This window comes from Falco naumanni, chromosome 18 (genome assembly GCF_017639655.2).
Source record: "Falco naumanni isolate bFalNau1 chromosome 18, bFalNau1.pat, whole genome shotgun sequence".
In the NCBI taxonomy this organism is placed as follows: domain Eukaryota; kingdom Metazoa; phylum Chordata; class Aves; order Falconiformes; family Falconidae; genus Falco; species Falco naumanni.
Genome location: NC_054071.1, coordinates 136351 through 154601, shown reverse-complemented (window position 1 = coordinate 154601; position 18251 = coordinate 136351). Strand labels below are relative to the sequence as shown.

The 18251-nt window shown below is 40.1% G+C and overlaps 1 protein-coding gene across 4 annotated transcripts in view; it reads left to right on the top strand.

Annotated features, from left to right (window-relative positions):
• Window positions 1–15221, top strand: part of ZNF652 (zinc finger protein 652) — a 34884-nt gene extending 19663 nt beyond the window's left edge. For all 4 annotated transcript variants that reach the window (XM_040617819.1, XM_040617817.1, XM_040617818.1 and 1 more), the window contains 5 exons: window positions 7338–8485; window positions 11842–11989; window positions 12290–12405; window positions 13691–13835; window positions 14299–15221. In XM_040617819.1, coding sequence (XP_040473753.1) covers window positions 7577–8485; window positions 11842–11989; window positions 12290–12405; window positions 13691–13835; window positions 14299–14813 — 1833 coding nt within the window. In that variant the 5' untranslated portion in view covers window positions 7338–7576 and the 3' untranslated portion in view covers window positions 14814–15221. The remainder of the gene's footprint in view (window positions 1–7337; window positions 8486–11841; window positions 11990–12289; window positions 12406–13690; window positions 13836–14298) is intronic.
• The last annotated feature ends 3030 nt before the right edge of the window (window positions 15222–18251 follow it).

Genomic DNA, 18251 nt, shown 5'->3' with positions numbered 1-18251 from the left:
TTTGATGAGTATATGAATTTGAAGGGACAGATAATCTGTTAATGTGGTCATATAAAGCTTTTTGTTTTGTATATGTGTCTTCAAGTAACCAATTACAGAAAAGTAATAGATGTGAAAGGCGTGTACATCTGTTGACTGGCAACTACCTAGTTTTGTTTTCATCTTGCTTTGAAATACACAGATGGGACACAACAATAGATTTGAATACAAGGAAGTTGCCAATTCAGTCACAAGTGTTTAATTTTAATATATTTAAGGTAGTAGTAAGGTCTTAGACTTTCGAGAGTATATCATGGTGTACTAGAACTTTTCAAGATGTTGCCTTGTAAAAGAGAAATGTTGAGGTTTATGGCTGTCATATCTAAAACTCGTTCATAGGCAATAGAAAGCCTTCAGTTTACTGCAAAAGATGAGGGATTATAATGCTGCTGAATTCTGAAATGGCAACCTCTTAAACTATCTTCTGTGGAGACAGTGCTTGAGAAAAATCCAGATTCACAGTTCTGGAAATCACTGGTTTGAAAGCCTTTGTCCTTCAAACCAGATTTCTAGATACAGCCAAATAATTAATCTTAAGAAATGGAAAAAGCCTGAAGGTTTTTTTATTGTAGTTTATATGTTTTAGCTGCAGGATATTAGTAGAAGGCGTTTTTCTGGAATTGGAAATATGTTCTGCTTCATTTTCCATTAGACTGTTAAATACTTACAGGCAAATAGCCAGCTTCATACAGTGAAAATATGTTGCCTGCTGAGGTAGCAAGATACCTATGATAGATTATTTTTTTTTGACCGTTCCTTTAATAACTGGAAGATGGGACAGGCTAGATGCTGTATTGCATCTTCAGGCTTTCATATACCGCCCCATTAAACGTACTTCTCCCCAGACCTTTACTTCAAGAATTGGACAGTATTTATTTGCTCTCCAGTCTTTTGTTTCCCTGCCAGGACTCGCTGCGGTACTTCCAGCTACTGCCAGCGTTGCTGATTTTTTTTATGATGTGCATGTTGGTTTGCTTAGTTGTACCAAGACTAATCCATTTGAGACAGAGATGCCCGAATATATGGCATAGCTTTAATTTCACCAAAACCCAAGCCCCACGGTGCCACACGCCATTTTAGGTCTTATGAGTTGATGGGAAAATCATCAATCTTTTATGAGTTGATGGGAAGATGTGTTTCAAGTGAATTTTGAACTTGCAGTGAAGAGTTATTATTTTTCTGTTTTTTACAGAAGAGTCCCAGAATCGTGAATGCAGTTTCCAAACATCCTCTTGCTCTGTTATACCATATTCCCAAAGGCTGTGTCAGCTGCCAAAATTCTCCTGATCTAGGAGACAGGATCACTCTTCCCTCCTTCCCTTTGTAGCTCTACTAAGCGGGAACCTATTACAGATACCATCTCTTAGGTGGGTGTTGCAAGCTGTCCCTTGACGTCTAGCAGATGACAGAATAGATCGTTAGTAGCAGTCAGTCTTTATTTTGCATTTACATGGACTTGAGTACTTGCCCATAGAAATGCAAAAACTGAGGATGTGCTGACTGTGGCTCTGTCTTGAGATAAAACCTACCACTTAAGAACATATTTTCAGGTTTTTTGCATATAAAGCAGCTGAGATGCACAAGAAAGGAGTGATTGTACGATGATATAAATAATTCCCTCTTGTGTTATAGTCCTGATTACTATCCGCTGACATGATGTAACTTGTACCAGATGTGTTTTCCCACTAACTGGGAATTGCTGTGTCTGTGCACTATTCTGTTTCATGCACCTGTTCTTCAGACTGTGCGAGTATATTGAAACTTTTTTTCATGTGCTCTGAAATACTGCTAATGTGTTGAACTGTAGGTAACTGGACCGTTTTCGTTAAGCACTTTTTTCACGTTTTGGTCTCTGGTTATTTTTTGGTAATATGCTTTTCAGAATTCACTTTATGTAAGGATTTCATGGAGCAGAGTTGTAGTGAGAAAGCATTAATGTTTTCTTATTTTTACGAAAAATACAGCAGAACTGTCTGTTGGGCAGTATACTTCAAGCTAAGTTGTATCTGCAATGCAAATTATGTTTTCCTGATGCATTTTCTTGTATTTCTGTCCTGTTTGCTGATGAAATTGATGACTTGAAATTCATTGATGGGTAACACTGATTAATATTAAACAGAAGCAAAGTAAAAAATCACACTCTTACTTACCTCTGCATTTATACTTACCAGAATGATGCATTGTCTTTTATCAGCCTTTCAAAATAAACACATGCAAATTTGTCATAGTCCTACTTATGTAGTAATACTACTTATGTATCCAAATAATGTGACTAGTGGGTGTAGATGTGTTTAACTTAATGATAACTTCTCCCTTGGAAAAGGTTGAGCTACACTTGGGCTATGAATTCATGTAGGTTTTAGCTGTACTAGAAGTTTCTACCTGATGAGTAGAGAGGAAGAAGGGAAGCTGGTGTTCCAGTTTTGGTTAGAAATTTGGGTGGTAGCCAGACTCTTAACATGTCCCAGGTTTGGTGTAATGTTGGAACTGTATCTAATTAATCCCCTCAACCAGCAACCATTGCCCTTACACCTGTTCTGAGTGTAGTTTCTTCCAGAACTACTTGACTCATTTGAAATTGGGACATTATCTTAAATAATGTAAATTAAGTATTTATGCACATGGTTGTTTCACCACTTGTAAACTGTGTGCAAATCTGATTGCCCCAGGACTTAGTGGAGCTGTTGGACTGTAGCTTCCAACCAAAAGGTGTACAGAATCCTTAAAAACTTTAGATTGTTAATGCATATGCAAAATGACATTGCCGACATTGCCTTGAATTATAACAGTTATTTTTTTGTTAACTTTTTCTAACTGTAGTCTGAGCCAAAGTCTTGTTTTATGGAAAAGAAAATTTCAAATGTCAAGATGCTCAAGCTTTGTTGTGGAATATGATTTTATGTATAGCAGTCGATACACCTACATGGCAGAGTGGAAAACCTGTTTATACCTTGCAGTGCCTCTTGACTGTGTCCATTTAAGAGCTGCTGTTAAACTGCGATCTGTCTGCTCTTAAATTGAAGAGAGGAAGAAGAAGTTTTGAGGGTTGTCTGCTGCGAAGTTAAGAGGTCTTGTGTTGTAAAGGAAGTACAAATATTCTGTGATGCTTGTATAAGGTGTGTGGTATTTCAGTGCTGCAGTTAGCTGTGGCTTAGATTATTCCCCTGTGTGTTAGGTGCTGTGTACTTTTGGAGAAATAATTTTGTCTTGGTGTCTTGTGAGATATGTTAAGGTTGAGAGCACTTCTTACTGTACCAAGTTGGAAGTGACATCTAGTACAGATGGCTAGGAAAAATTATATTCTGTGCCTGTCTTGAAAGGCTGTCTTATAGGAAAGCAAGAAAATAGTGGATGGCTAATAAATTAATACATTTTTAATGTTGGACATTGGCAATTGCAATGCAGTATCTTCTTTCATAATATTAACTTTTCATGTAAGAAGTAGGTGAGCTGCAGGAAAGCCCCAAGGTTTTAGCCTTCCTTCTCTTTTTCTTTACAGTGTGTGTAAAACTTACTCAAGCAGATGCCTCTGATTTGTGAATTGAAGCATGGGTGTGTTTTTAAAAGGAATTTTCTGGTCCTTACGACTATCTGGGAAGAGTAAGGGAACTTCCAGATGGTAATGAAGTAAAAAATTGATTCAATGCCATCTTTGTGTCAGTAGACAAATCACTGTTGTGCCTGCAGTGCTTCTGGACTTGCCAACCTACAGTGAGATGTGAATTAGACCAGCGTCTGACAATTTTTCAGAGCTAATATAACTTTTATATGGGCAGCATTTAAACTGGTTAAAAATAAACAAAATTAGGCCACTGTCACATTGACCAGGAGTGGCAGGGTCATCGCTGGTTGTGGAGGGCCCCAGAGTGCCTCTTCTGTGCTTTTATGGGAGCCACTGGAAACATCCAGGCGTAAAGGAAGAGTAGTTAAGTGCACAGCTGCGGAGCTGGCAGGCTGTGGGTGATAGCAGGCACACAGCTGTAGGCCATGCAGGGGTCAGGAGCTCATAGGGAACCTTGATATGCAGAAATGACTGTGCAACCACTTCGTTTACTGCAAAAGCTGGAAGAAGCAGTGTTTTTCTTTACATCAGTGTTGGTGTCTGGTGGATGCTTGTGAGAAGTCCAGTTGTATGTCCTTGGCACGAAAATAGGAGATAGCAAGACTGTCAATCTGGTCCCTCTCTGAGGGCAAACTGAGGACATGTTGTTTAAAGTCGTTAACTTCTGAGTATATTGCACTTGGTCTGTGCTGATTTCAAGGCATCTGTTGAGTCAAAGTTGGGGCAGGTAATTGTGCTAACACTCTCTGCTCTTAAGTTGTTCTATTTTTAGTACAGTTAATGTGAAGAAATGCGGTTTTTCTCCAGAAGTAGCGAAAGCATTGTATGAAGTGTTGCTCCCACATACGCATGCTTCCTTTGCCAACACATTTGTCTGCAAGTTTGTACTTTTTTCTGGGTTTGAGCCTTCAATATTTGTCGGCTTGCAAACCTTTCTTGTATGATCTTTGATTTCTAAGTGTTGCATATACCTCAGGTTCATTCTGTGCTCATAATAGTTATTCCTAAGGTTTATGTCTTGATAAGCGTCCTCAAAAATTGCTTTGAAATTGTGTATCCTTTTTACATTTTAATCAGAACCTGTATTTCTTAGTTTTGTAGTATGGCTGAAATTCTGTGAGCCCAGGCTGTTTAGCAACTTTGAAAAAAGTGGATTCACCTTTAAAAAAATAGGGGGTGGGGGGTGGCAAAAATAAAACCATCCATATGCTGCTTTCTTACGTTTGGGTTTAGAAATGTAAGGGAAAAAAATCTTGCACTAAAATATTTTGGGCAGCATTAAACTGCTGTCTCTCAGAACTGTTAGTAGTCTAATAGTGTGTTTGTACTAAATGTATAAGGAGGGCTTTGCTTTACCAGCTGTTTGACTGTTAAATAACGTTGTTCGAAAGTTGTCGGTCCCTTGAGGGTAGCAGGCAGTGTATTCAAAGTGAAAGTAGGTTACTGATTCTGCGGAGTGAAGTGGTTTTAAGACCAAATAGCTTTGATAACTGAGAATAAGCCCCTTTGTTGTTTTTATTTGAAGTGGTAGTGTGTTCATACAAAGTGGTTTATTATACAGAATATTTCTTAAATGACTACAGGTGAAATGATGACAGGGTATGTAGAGAATATTTTGAAATTCAGTAAATGGTGGGTGGAGGTAAAGCCCCCTTTTTCTGACAAGTTTTGCTTTTTCTGGCTATCTAGCCGCAGCATTCTGATAGCCTTCCTGATTTACTCGTGTGACTTGTGAGAGATGCTTAATATGCTGAGGAAATAATCGGGTATCATTTTCTACATGACATAGTGATTTTTCTGAGCTGAATATTTAAATAAATTTTGTTGAAGGAAAGCTAAACTAGATTTCATCATGCCTACTGCTTCCTAAGGGCCTTCCTGGGTACCGAGTTGTTTGGCTTGCAATCACAACCAGTTTATTTTATAATATACATTTTTTTCCATCTGAATATTACTGTGATCACAAGCCAATGTTAACAGCCCATCTCCACTTATCTCCCAGCCCAGCTGGGTCTTGGCACTGCTCTTCCTGCCTAACCTCTGGAGCTGGAGAAATGGGACCCTGCTGTGGATGGAGTGAGTGTGCAGCAGTGGGAATAGACCCTGCTGTTGCAGTGCTGTGAGTCTGTCTGCAGGTCACACTGTCAGGCACTTTCAGGGCGCTTTTTGAGTGTATTTGGAAAGAACTGGAGACCTGTTCAAGAATCTGTTTTAATTAACTTTAAGCTGGTAATCAGATGACTGGTTATCGGTCTGTTGCTTTCCCCAGTGTGTCACTTCACAAAGATTGTAGGGCACAGTTAAGTCATCTTTATTATTCAGGCCTCTGAGACCATTGGTAGGTTCATCTTCTGTTCAGTTAAATTCACTTTGAAGGGGGAAATTTCTGGTGGAAGAGTAAAATAGAAACTATTACAATTAAATTGTTTCAAAACACACTTTGATGGAAGTTACAGCATTTGAGGTGTGGAGAGTATTTTAGTTCGGTACGATATGGAAGGAAATTGTAATAATAATCCATGTCTGTAGTACTGCTTTAGGTTGGTGGTTTTTTTATTGTTGCTCCAAGAATATGAATAACAAAAATGGCTACAAGGTTCTGCAAAATCCAAGTGTTTTATACCTGTCTGCTGGACTTAGCCCAAGCTTACAGCCTCAAGAAATTGTTCAGATTCCAATAGTGGGAATCCAGTTTTCTTTGTATATAGCTGCTTGATCCATCCATTTTCTGTTAGGACCCTTCTCTGTCCTCTAGTCATGGGATGTCTCTTAGGTTCTGTCCTTCATTCTTTTCTGCACCCTCTAGTCACAGGTTTAGCTCTGAATATGCTGTTTGATCGGGATCCAATGTATTACTGATTTGATCTGCACAGCCAAAAATCTTGGCTTGATGTTGCAATACTGTGCTACCAAAAGGTAATTGTTCTGGTGAAAAATAGATGTGAGAGATTGATTGCTTGTATTCATTAGGGATCATGTGGCATTTTTTGCAAGAGGAAGTAACAGCGACCTGGTCAAATTCCAACTTGGATAACTGCAAATGAAATTTAGATGGGCAAACGGTAGATTGTTTGGCTACTGCATTGAGGAATAAGTAGCTGGGGGAAGGGAGAATGAGACAAAAGAATAAGTGCCTTAAACCAAGAGGCTGTATGAGGGATCTCTGAGGTGGAAACAGGCAGGGGACATGGTGTTCTTAATCTGATTTAGTACTGCACGTTGAAAATGTCTCCATTGAAATTATTCATGCATATCTACATTAATGGAATGTTGTTCGGTATATGTCCCCTTTCTGAGTAAGGATGGGCTCCCTTTGGGAGATGGAGAAGAGCTATTTCTGTGTAGGTGTGCACCTTGTTTGATGGAGATGCCTATGGGAGTAGAGCAGAGTTTTGTGGCTGTTGGTGTTCCAAAGAGTCCAAGAGAAGCACAGATCAGTATCTTGGCCCAGCACCGAGGCAGGTGGCAGTGATCTTTGGTGGGTGGAGGATATTCATTACCTGGATTTCCATATCTCAGGAGTCTAGTACCAGTTCTGATCCCTACAAAAGGTACATGTATTTGTACCTAACTGCTGGTTTTGCTTGAGACAGTGCTATAGGACAGTCCCACCCTAGCAGATATACCTCATAGGTGATGCACCCTGTGCTTTACCTCAGCTGTACACATGCAGAATTTGTTGTCAATTCTAGTGATTTTCTTAATTGATTTTTGTTTTCTCTGTTGTCTTTTGTAGATAAAATGTTCAGCAGTTTGTTGGCAACTTTTCCCAGAAGAATAATAACTACTGCTCTGCTCTTGCCATAATACCAGAATTCTGTGACGTCCGCATCAGTGCTAAACACCAGCAGAGAGTCTTACTTTGTTCATTCTGTGTAGATGGCACAGGCGTCAGTCTTGAGAGTCCATCCTGATTTAAAGCTGCTTACTTGGTTTTCTGGGATTAAAGGTGCTCAATGAGTCAGGGCCCCCCAAATGAGTCAAACAGCCAATTCTTGCCAACAGTTGGTTGAAAACTGTGCTGCACATGTAGCAGGGATGGCGCAAGAGGACAGTCGCCGTGGTCAAGTGCCACCTACATTTTATCATGGTGCCAGCCAGGAACTTGATCTGTCCACCAAGGTATACAAGAGAGAGTCAGGAAGTCCTTACTCTGTGTTGGTGGACAGCAAAATGAGTAAACCACATCTCCATGAAAGAGAGGAGCAGCCGTATTTCAGGGAGAACAGATCGGTAGGAGAGGTCCGGGCTGTGAAGGAAGATAGAGAAAACTCTGACGACTCTGAGGAGGAAGAAGAGGAGGAAGATGAAGTGACTTACAAAAGGGAGCAGATTATAGTAGAGGTAAACCTTAACAACCAAACATTAAATGTATCAAAAGGGGAGAAGGGTGTCCCCTCCCAGTCCAAAGAGACTGCTGTTCTTAAGACCAGCAGTGAGGAAGAGGAGGGTGACAGTGGGGAAGAGGCCACTGAAGACAGTAATGATGATGAGGAAAATGAGAGGCAGAAGAAAAAAGAGAAAAGTGTGGAAAAAGTTAGTGTTGCACAAAGGAGAACAAGGAGAGCTGCATCTGCTGCAGCAGCCACAACTTCCCCATCACCCAGAACTACAAGGGGTCGTAGAAAGAGTTTGGAGCCCCCCAAGCGTAAGAAGAAAACTGCAAAGGAGCCCAAGGCACCTGTGCAGAAATCAAAGTGTGAAGAGAAGGAGACTTTAACCTGTGAGAAGTGCCCCAGGGTGTTTAACACACGCTGGTACCTGGAGAAGCACATGAACGTCACTCACAGGCGCATGCAGATCTGCGACAAATGTGGGAAGAAATTTGTTCTAGAAAGTGAGCTGTCCCTTCACCAGCAAACAGACTGTGAAAAAAATATCCAGGTAGGTTTGCTCACCTGCTTGCCAGATTTCCATACCTTCTGTCGTGCCCTGGATACAGCTAGTGGACACTTCAGAGGGGGAAATCTTTTATGCAGATCAGGTTCTGACCGAGACCTTGTCTCTACGTATCAACACTTCGGTGTCTTCCAACAGAATTAAATTGCAGGGAACAGAGTGTACAACTGACGTATGCTTTAGCAGAGTTACTGTAGTATTAAACTATGAGTTGGGGAAAACACAAAGCTACTTTAACAAATGTCAGACTCAAGAGTAACTGGCCTGCAAACAAGCACATCTGCAGTGAAGTACTTTGACAGGTCAAACCATCCTTCTTCAGGTGCTGAGCACCTGCAGCTATCGCTACCTTTAAAGTTCAAAGTTCAAACTCAGTCACAGAGCATGTCCAGGTAAGGTTTCCAGGGAGAACAGAACTATGGCACTTTGCTGGTATTGGAATCAAAAATTTGTAAAATACCAGAGAGGCAAGCAGGTGAGAAAGAAACTAGTGAAGTCAAGTGCTCCTGTGTTAAAGTTTAAAGTGAAGTTAGTTTTTAAAATCCTACGGAGGTATTTATATACAGGTAATTTTCAGTAAGCATTCATGTATGCATATGGAAGCATATGGAAGCATATGAATTCAGAGACTAACTCTGCTTGTGAGTCTACCCTTTTCCCACTGTTTAAAGCTGAGTAAATCTCACTGATAATATAAAGATCTCTGGTGTTTCTCACCAGAAGATTTAGAGCTTTTAATTTTATACAACAATGGAAGCCTGTGTTGTAATAGAACCATTTTAAAGTTTAAGTTGTGGAAAGCCTTTCAGAGTTTCTGATTCATCTGTGGTTTGTATTTTGCTCGTAGGCATCTATGTTCTCATGTAACTGGGGGCACTGTTGTTTTATCTGACAATTTGAATGTGCTTTTTTTTGCCTTGTTAAACTAGGCACAGCATTGCCACCTACTTCTGAAATAATCCCACTGCCAGCATGAAGCAGCTTAGGTTCAGCTTTTGTGCAGCTGAAATGTTGAGAGTTTGTAGGGCCACAAGTTTTTTTCTGTCCAGTGAGTTTTCCAGAAAGATTTAAGATCTTTTGTTTATTTGTTTAAATGCTAAACTGAATTGGTATTCAGTTCCCACTGTGTGTGGGACAAGTTGAAATATTTATTGCAATTTCATTTTCCTGTAAGACTCAAATGCAGCTCTGTATAACACTATGCTATTTTTCCTTATGTTTCAGCTCATAGGAGGAAGACTGAAGGAAGGAGTATAATATAAGATAATGAGTCTTGAGCATAGTTATTAAAATACATAAACATGACAGTTTTTGAAATAAAAGCTTCACAAGTTTAGTGTAGGAGAGAACATTTAAATGTAAATCTAAGGAACGTCCTGTCATCCAGGTGGCTCATTCACAGCATAAACCCTTGCGACTTTAAACATGAATTCATGAACAGTTTGAATGTGTGGTATGGAATGGAAAAGTATACTGTAATCCATGCACACACCTGCTTCTAAGGGGTTACGTTCCTCTGTCCAAAAGTGATAGAAAAAGAGCTTGTAGAAATTGTGGTTTATTATATCCAGTATGAGAAGAATTAGGTCCAGAAACTTGCTCAAATATTTCTAGTGCCAGAAGCACTGCTAGTCATCTTCAAGTTTTCTGTATAACCATCTATTCAACAATTATTTTCGTCTGTCCTGACGTTTGGAATGTTTCACCACAGCCTGCTTATCTTTTATTATTATTATTATTATTACACTTGGCAAAAGGAGTAAGGGGATATGAAAGTTTTACATTAATGTAGGGTTGAATATATCAAGGGGGATAAGGAGCTTTGTCTAGGGAAAAAAATGGTTTCATTATGCAAGTGGTACTTGAACATGGCTGGCTTCTCTATATTTTTCATCTAAGTGATGGAATATATCTGGTTTTCCAGGTAATTTTCTCTTTTTCATACTTTCAAAGTTAGCACCTTCACAGAATTTCTGTCACCGTAGATTCTCTCTTTAGTAGCTCTCAGTAGTAGTTTTCTAAATTACTTGCTTCTGATTGTCAGTTAAATTGTAGGCTGACCACTTAAAGGACTTGCTTAACCTTAAATCAAAGGATTTTTGATAATTTCATAGCATTGCCTTACTCTCTAGGGTTCCCCCCCTGCCCCCCGAGGGCTATAGTTTGTTCCTCACATGCCTTCAAGTAGGTACTTCTGGAGGCAGGGGCTCTCCTTGGAGTCAGCATGGTGGGCAGTGTACCAGTTTCCAAGCCTGCAGAGATTCAAGCACTGTGGAAGCAGCGTAATTTGTCTGTGCAGAGAACAACTCCATCTTGGCAGAAGTATTTGCTAGTTCTGCAGTGAACAGCTTACAGTCCTTTGAGCGAAGGAGGGTAATTAATAGGCAGAAAAATGGAGATGTACCAGAAACCCCAACAGCTAACAAAATTCACAAGCCACAATTCCTTCCTCTTCACTGCAAAGATGAAAATGACTTGGTATCCTCACATATGTGTCTGTTGTCAGGTTCTGGAATTTTCAAAGTTTCACAAGGATTTTTTTAATCAAGTCTGTAGCAAGACCTAACTACTGGGGGAGGAAAGACATGTGTGAAGGGCTGTGGATTCTGCTCATCGCTGACTTCTGGACATCTCACTGTAGTTGGGAGAGTTTAAAACATTGTTTGCATGTTGTCATTTTAGACCTACAGTGCTACTGATACGTATAATTGAAGAGTCAGAACACAAAAGACGGAGGTGACAACTTGCTTTGCTGTATGAGCTGGGTACCAGACTCTCCGCATGATCAAGAGCTGCAAGACGGAAGCTGTCTTCTGTGTAGAGCTAAAAGGATGAGAGAGCTTCGAATAGCTCATGGGCTGTTAGACCTGGAGTTTGAGTAGTCACAGTGCTCCTGTGAAAGACAGGGCTGGATGTGCAGATGGGTTTAGGGCAACTTGGTGGTGTTGGCCTCCACCACCTCTGTTGACTTCCCACACCAGCAGCATCAGTGCCTGTGAACCTGTCGTCTTTGTGTTAGCTCCTTGAGGGCTGCGTCCAGCTATGTATGTATGCTGCTGTGTTTTGGAAATAAGTTAGTTCAGTGGCTGTGGTGCTCTTCAGGTGGCACCAAAATACAGTGTATTAACATCCTCTCTAATCTTGCTTGATCTGGGTTTTCTTAGTGTAATTGTTTCACTTGTGAAAGAGTGAATGTAAGCTGAAGTACAGTATACAGTGTTTTGACTTGTTTTGGGCTTCTTTTTTGTCATGCAAGAGGAAGATACCTGGCTTAACTCCACTAACTTGAATCACTGAATCTTTCTAATTTAAACTTCTTTCTATTTATCCCATTCATTCAGTGTGTTTCCTGTAATAAATCATTCAAGAAACTCTGGTCCCTCCATGAACATATCAAGATTGTCCACGGATACGCAGAAAAGAAATTCTCTTGTGAGATTTGTGAAAAAAAGTTCTACACCATGGCCCACGTGCGGAAACATATGGTTGGTGAGTTAGTGATCGGTGCTTCTGTTGGCTCTGCTTCATAATGTGCCTTTGTGGTTCTTAACTCATAATTGGTATTTTGAGCAGGAAAATGATTAGGCAAATTCAGTTGTCTGAGCTTTATCCTTAGCAAAAAGTTTGTCTGTAGTGCTGGGCAGTAAGCAAAATATGCGTATATGTACATATATGTATATACTTATAAGCTGTTCAGTAGTAATCATTTTCCTGCTCAGAGTTCCAGGGGAAAATTGGTTGAACTGTTTGCATTTGAATGACCTTCTCTAATGTACTGTTGTGTTGCAGCACACACGAAGGACATGCCATTTACATGTGAAACCTGTGGAAAATCATTCAAACGCAGTATGTCTCTCAAAGTACATTCCCTACAGCATTCTGGAGAGAAACCTTTCAGATGTGAGGTGAGGTGGCAACTGTTAATATGTTTAGATATGGTAGCACAAGATACAAAATTAGTAACACTGTCAGCAGGGAATGTAGGTGGAAACTGAATTGACTGACTTGTAAATGAGGTGCAGTTTCAGAAACATTTGGGGAAAATTCTTCTTTGTGTGGAGAGCACAGCAGGAGTGCAGCTAGCAGCAGTTCAGATAGAAATGTATTTGGTTGCTTTTACTGCTGGCTGTTGTATTTTTCTCAATGAGTACACACTACAGCAGGATTTGAATCTAGTTTTCAGTCAGTGCTCATAGCAAAGCCTAATGCAAATTATGTTAATCCTTCCTGTCCTGCTCAGTAACTTGAAACAGATAAAAGTGGTGACAGTGAAAATAAACAAATTACTGCTTGATTTTCACTTGTGGGAAAAACTGTTGTCCTTGCTGCAAACTATTATCGCCTTGAGATCTAAGACAGTGCTTTGAATTTGCATTTTTTTAAACCATCTGTGTGTGGGAATGGAGGAGAGTATCACTCTGGTGTGATTGTGATTGTAATTTTACGTCTGCCCTCAGGAAGGAGACTGTACGGGACAGACTTACCCGGTCATACATCTGGGGCAGATGATGCCTCAGTCATCTGATAGGGATGCTTGTGGGTATCACATGATGGAGGCAGAGGGGGTGCAGAGCCTTCCTGTTTCCAGGGCAGGTCTGTGGCTCAGCCTGTCCATGAAGTGTGGCACAGCTCTGGCCAGACACATAGTAGTAATGGCAGTAGTGCAGCCAGAGTAGTGTTGGGGATAAGACTTGTAGAGAAAGAAATTACCTCATACTAATAAATCATAGCTGGAAAGCAGGCTGGCTTGCTTAAAACCAAGCCTGCCATAGAGCTGTGGTTGGTTTTGCTGTGTGAGTGGAGTCCTCTAGTGGTGGAGGCATGCCGTGGTCCAGGAGAGATCGCTGGCAAAGCTGCAAAACCTCCAAATGATAACTTAAGCCAACAGAACTTTTGTGTTGGCATAACCGTGTCTCTGCCGGGCTTTTGCCAACAGATGTGTCAACTGAAGGCTGTGGCTGTTCCATGCTCCTTGCCGAGGCTTCTGTGCCAGCAGACCTTTTAGTACAGGCCAAATTCAGCTCTCACCAAATAATTCAAATTCTGCATTTGTGTGAGGGTCTCTGTGTGTTCTAATTCAGGTATTCTTTACCCCTCCTTCACATAGTACATTGGAGTGCTGTCTCATGACTGCCTTGATTCCAGATGTGTGATGCCCGAGTACCATGGATTGCTGTTTTTATGTTGCAGAACTGTGATGAGAGGTTTCAGTACAAGTACCAGCTGCGTTCCCACATGAGCATCCACATTGGGCACAAACAGTTCATGTGCCAGTGGTGTGGCAAAGACTTCAACATGAAGCAGTACTTTGATGAGCACATGAAAACACACACTGGTAAGAACTTACCAAAGAAACGAACAAATACCTCCAGGACAAAAACTTTCGTGTACTTCCAGCTTTGTTCCCTTCCTTCGAATTTGGGATCAAAACTGTGATCCTACCTAGAAAATCCAACAGGAAAGGTTATTACATTACTTACCTTATTGTTAAATCTAACTATCTGTAGTCCTGTGATTCACTGTGCGGGAAAATGAGAGGTTAGGCTTACTTCCTTGTTATTTTGATCTGAAGGAACTCCTTGCCAAAGCCTTACAAAAGATTGTCTTGTGCATCAAAATCCAAAGGCGAGAAAGCATTTTGTAAAGACTGAGGACTTCTGTGGAACAGCTGTATTTTATTTGCTGAAGGTAGCAGTCACAGTAGCTTTTGTAGGATGCAGTTTGTTTGCATAAGTATGCCGAAGTAAGTATTAGCAGTTGTTCTGTGCCAAACTGATTGACATATCTGTGTTTGGCAGGAGAGAAGCCCTTCATCTGTGAAATCTGTGGGAAGAGCTTCACCAGCCGCCCAAACATGAAAAGACATCGCAGAACTCACACAGGCGAGAAGCCCTACCCGTGTGATGTGTGTGGCCAGCGATTTCGCTTCTCCAACATGCTCAAGGCACACAAGGAGAAGTGCTTCCGTGTTACCAGCCCTGTCAATGTGTCAACTGCTGTCCAGATCCCACTGTCCACGACTTCTCCTGCCACCACAGTCCCTGCTGTAGTGAACACACCCACCACCCCAGCTCCACCTATCAACCTGAATCCAGTGAGCACACTTCCTCCACGGCCCATTCCCCACCCATACTCACACCTTCACCTACATCCTCATCCTCACCATGCACATCATCTCCCGGTCCCACCGGTTCCTCATTTACCCCCTCCTCCAGCTCTTTTTAAGAGTGAGCCTTTAAATCACAGAGGCCAGGGTGAGGACAACTTTCTGCGACACCTGGCAGAAAAAAACAGTTCAGCACAGCACCACTAACATCTTTGCTTCCTGCCAGCTATTTTCCCATTTTATGCACATGGAAACATGCCCTCATGGAAGTACAGAGGGTTAGTTGGTGAGGATCTTTTGTCTTTCTCTTAGCCCCAGCAGATGGTCCTAATTTTTCCCTTGAATCAGTTAACAAACAAGGAAATTCTGTTTTGGATCAGCAGTGCTCATTTGAACCTGGGAACCAGCAGGACTTAAACCCAATTTGCTTGCATTTTACTGGTGGCTTTTATAAATTTCAGATACTGAGACTTGTGGAATTTTATAATTTCATATCAGCTGATGAGGTATGCTTGCTTTTATATCCTGGACTTCTCCTCAAAGAGGAGATAGGCCTGGTTTCCTTTGTACTAATCGGAAAGGCTGTGAGATTAATAATACAGAGCATTAATTGTATCACTGTGTATGGTAATGGATTCTTTTCAGCTTTTGGTGCTGGCTGTGGAGTGAGCCAGCCACGTATCACAGTATATTTGAGCATTATAAAGGAAGACAAAAAAATTTCTTGTTTGTGTAGCTCTCCTAACACACTCTTTATTTTACTACAGAAATTATTTTAGAGTTTTTTGTATAGACCTATTTAGTAGTCTGTTTCTAAAATGAAATGTATTTCAATAAGCGGTGTAATTTTTTCAGTGTAGCTGGACCTATGTTGTACAATAGATAAATTTTTATAATCATCAAAATGTGATTCTTAAAAGATGCATATACTTCTATAGTTAAAGTTATTCTTACAACCATACAACTTAAAAGGTGCTTCAGAGAAGAAAGGAACTCAAGAGGTCTTTGGAAAGGTTGCCTCAAAAGTGATGTTGATTTCAGAACTTTATGTAATTTATTTTAGTTGGGTTTTGGGTGGTTTTTTTGGTTTTGGTTTTATTTTTCCTTTCCTTTTTTAAAATCCTGTGTTTCCCTTTTCACAGTTTCTCTTAAGCTTTTTGGACAAGGATGTTGGGATACCATATTCCTGCTCCACAGGTTTTCTTTAGTTCAGTTGGAATGAGGTATGAAATGGGTTAGAAAGGGAGCCCCTTACATGTAGGGACCCGCCAGTCTGGGAATAGAGAGTCACAAGAGAATGAGAGGTCTGGCAGCAGAGAGGAAGTCAAGTATCTAAAGTCAGCCAAGCATCTTTTCTTTTTGGGTAGGAGAGCCAATTTTAGTGGCTTTTCATGGTATGATTTTAAGTTGGGGATCATATCAGATGCTGCTCTTTGGATTGCTTTTCAGAATTCCTGGAGTTGTTAGGAGAGGGGAATTAAGTGAAATCATAGATGTGGTGTTTCTGACTGGTTGGTGTAAGAGTGAGAACAGAAGTTTGAATGAGAACATGGTGTTTCAGTTGCATTGTTAAGAACATGCTGATAGGACTGTATGTACCATGTGAATCTCTCCCATAAATGTAATGCGCATAAAATTATGGGATGATTTCTAGGCATTGTAGTCATACTTTTGGCAAATCTAAGTTTTACAGTTGTACGATAGGAAAATTTGAATTGTAAGCATGTCACTGTTTCATAATCCTGGGAGGCAATGAGGGGGAAGTGACAAGTTTAGTGCAGGGATAATGGGCTGGAATGCCAAATGTATCTGTTTTAATCAGTGAGTAGCTGTTGCTTTTTCAGGTTTGTATTTCTCTTCAACTAAAACTAAATATAGCAGCATTATGCAATCTAGGAACTTGTTGCCCACCTTCAGTGAAGACAGAGGCCCAAGGCAATGTACTGTAAGTCCTCTTTTCCTTAAAATTCCTCTTGTGTGCTGCTTTCTAAATTAAATCCCACCAAACTATACATCCATAGATCCTCATAGGCAGATGTCAAACTTACTGGTAACCGCTTGGTAATGAACTGAGGGTTTGTGGCTAACGGGATTAATTTTTTTTTTCAAGATAGCAAAAATGGTGGAAGTTCATCCTGGCATAACTTCCTCAAGATTAATGCTTTTAAGCACTGTGTTTTGAAACACCACGTCCTCTGTTGAGAATTAGCTTCTTAGCTGATGTTTTTCACCATTTTCTACCACCTAATCATTAATGTTGTTTGGTTTTGGTGGGGGTTTTTTGGGTGGTTTTTTTTTTTTTTTTTTCATAACAAGCATAGAAAACTTTAAGAACCAGAAAGGGCAATTTTGGCCCACCAAACCTACTCATTTTTGACTGAGCTGAAACCTCTTCCAGCATTTCTGAAAAATAAACCAATGTTTTTTAAGAATTTTCTCTATAATATTTATATACATCCTCTGACCTTCTAGAAGAAAAAGCCGGTTATAAAAGTGAATTTACACTCATGATTATGACTGTTGTATTTACTGTGGCTGGTCCGCCCCGAAGATTCTATGCATTCCACGTCAAATTTGCAACCTACATTTCTCTTGTGCCACTATTTTATGGTCAGGCCTGTTATTAAATGATTTTTAAATGCTAAAAAATTCTTGGTAAATCAATTGTATTCCAGTTTTGCAAAATGATTTTCTTCTCAATAAATTTACAGTATTAGGCTGCTATTCAGAATTCTAAAATTTGGGACAGTTTTTTTCTATTACTTAATTCATAGCAATGATACACCTTGTATTTTTTCCTTCTAAAACTTACGAACTTCCTTTCTGTGGAAGATTAAACTATCTTACCTGCTTAACAGTCTGTCATAATGTGACATGATGTCAACAGATTCTCCTTATTATCTGGGACAAACATACCAAAAGCTGACATGGTGGTCTAAAGGTGTTGCAGTGTGATATCTTATAAAGTATGTATTTCAGCAAAAGAAGGAAAACGGGCTTTACAAAAGGCAGGAAATTCAAGGCTGAGATTTGCTGTGGCTTCTCACTTCTGCTTAAATTTGCATTGCTATGCACAGCTACATTTTGTGCGACACTAAGGAATATATTCAAGTGTGTTTACTGCTTTCTGCTTATGTTGATAAGCTAAGTGTAATGTTTTGTATTAGCTTTACTGTATTTAGTTAAGGGGTTGGTTTGTGTTGCTGAAGTGCTTCATTCAAGAAAAGCAAAACCAAATTACACCAACTTTGGGTTTGGTTTGAATGTTTCTGGAAAGTGGGACTAAAACATCCTACAGCCCAAGGCAAAGTTCTACTGAATTTTTAACATTACATTTTTTTTTTTTGGGGGGGGAGATTCAACAGATTTAACACACAATTGGGAGGTCAGCATTCTAAGAGGAGCAGTTGAAAGGACAGCATCTTTTCTGGAGGAGTTTAAAATGCTAGTCCACTGGACAGTACCTTACCCTTACTAAAGGCATTAGTTGTGTGAGCTTGTTTATTTGTTCAGTGTACTATCTCAGACTAACTTATTTTTCTGGATAAAGGTGTGGTGATTATTGTTTTGTATTTTCATGCCTGCCTGAATTATTACCTGTCCTATTTACATAGCTCAGATACTTCTTAGATGGCCGTATTCGTA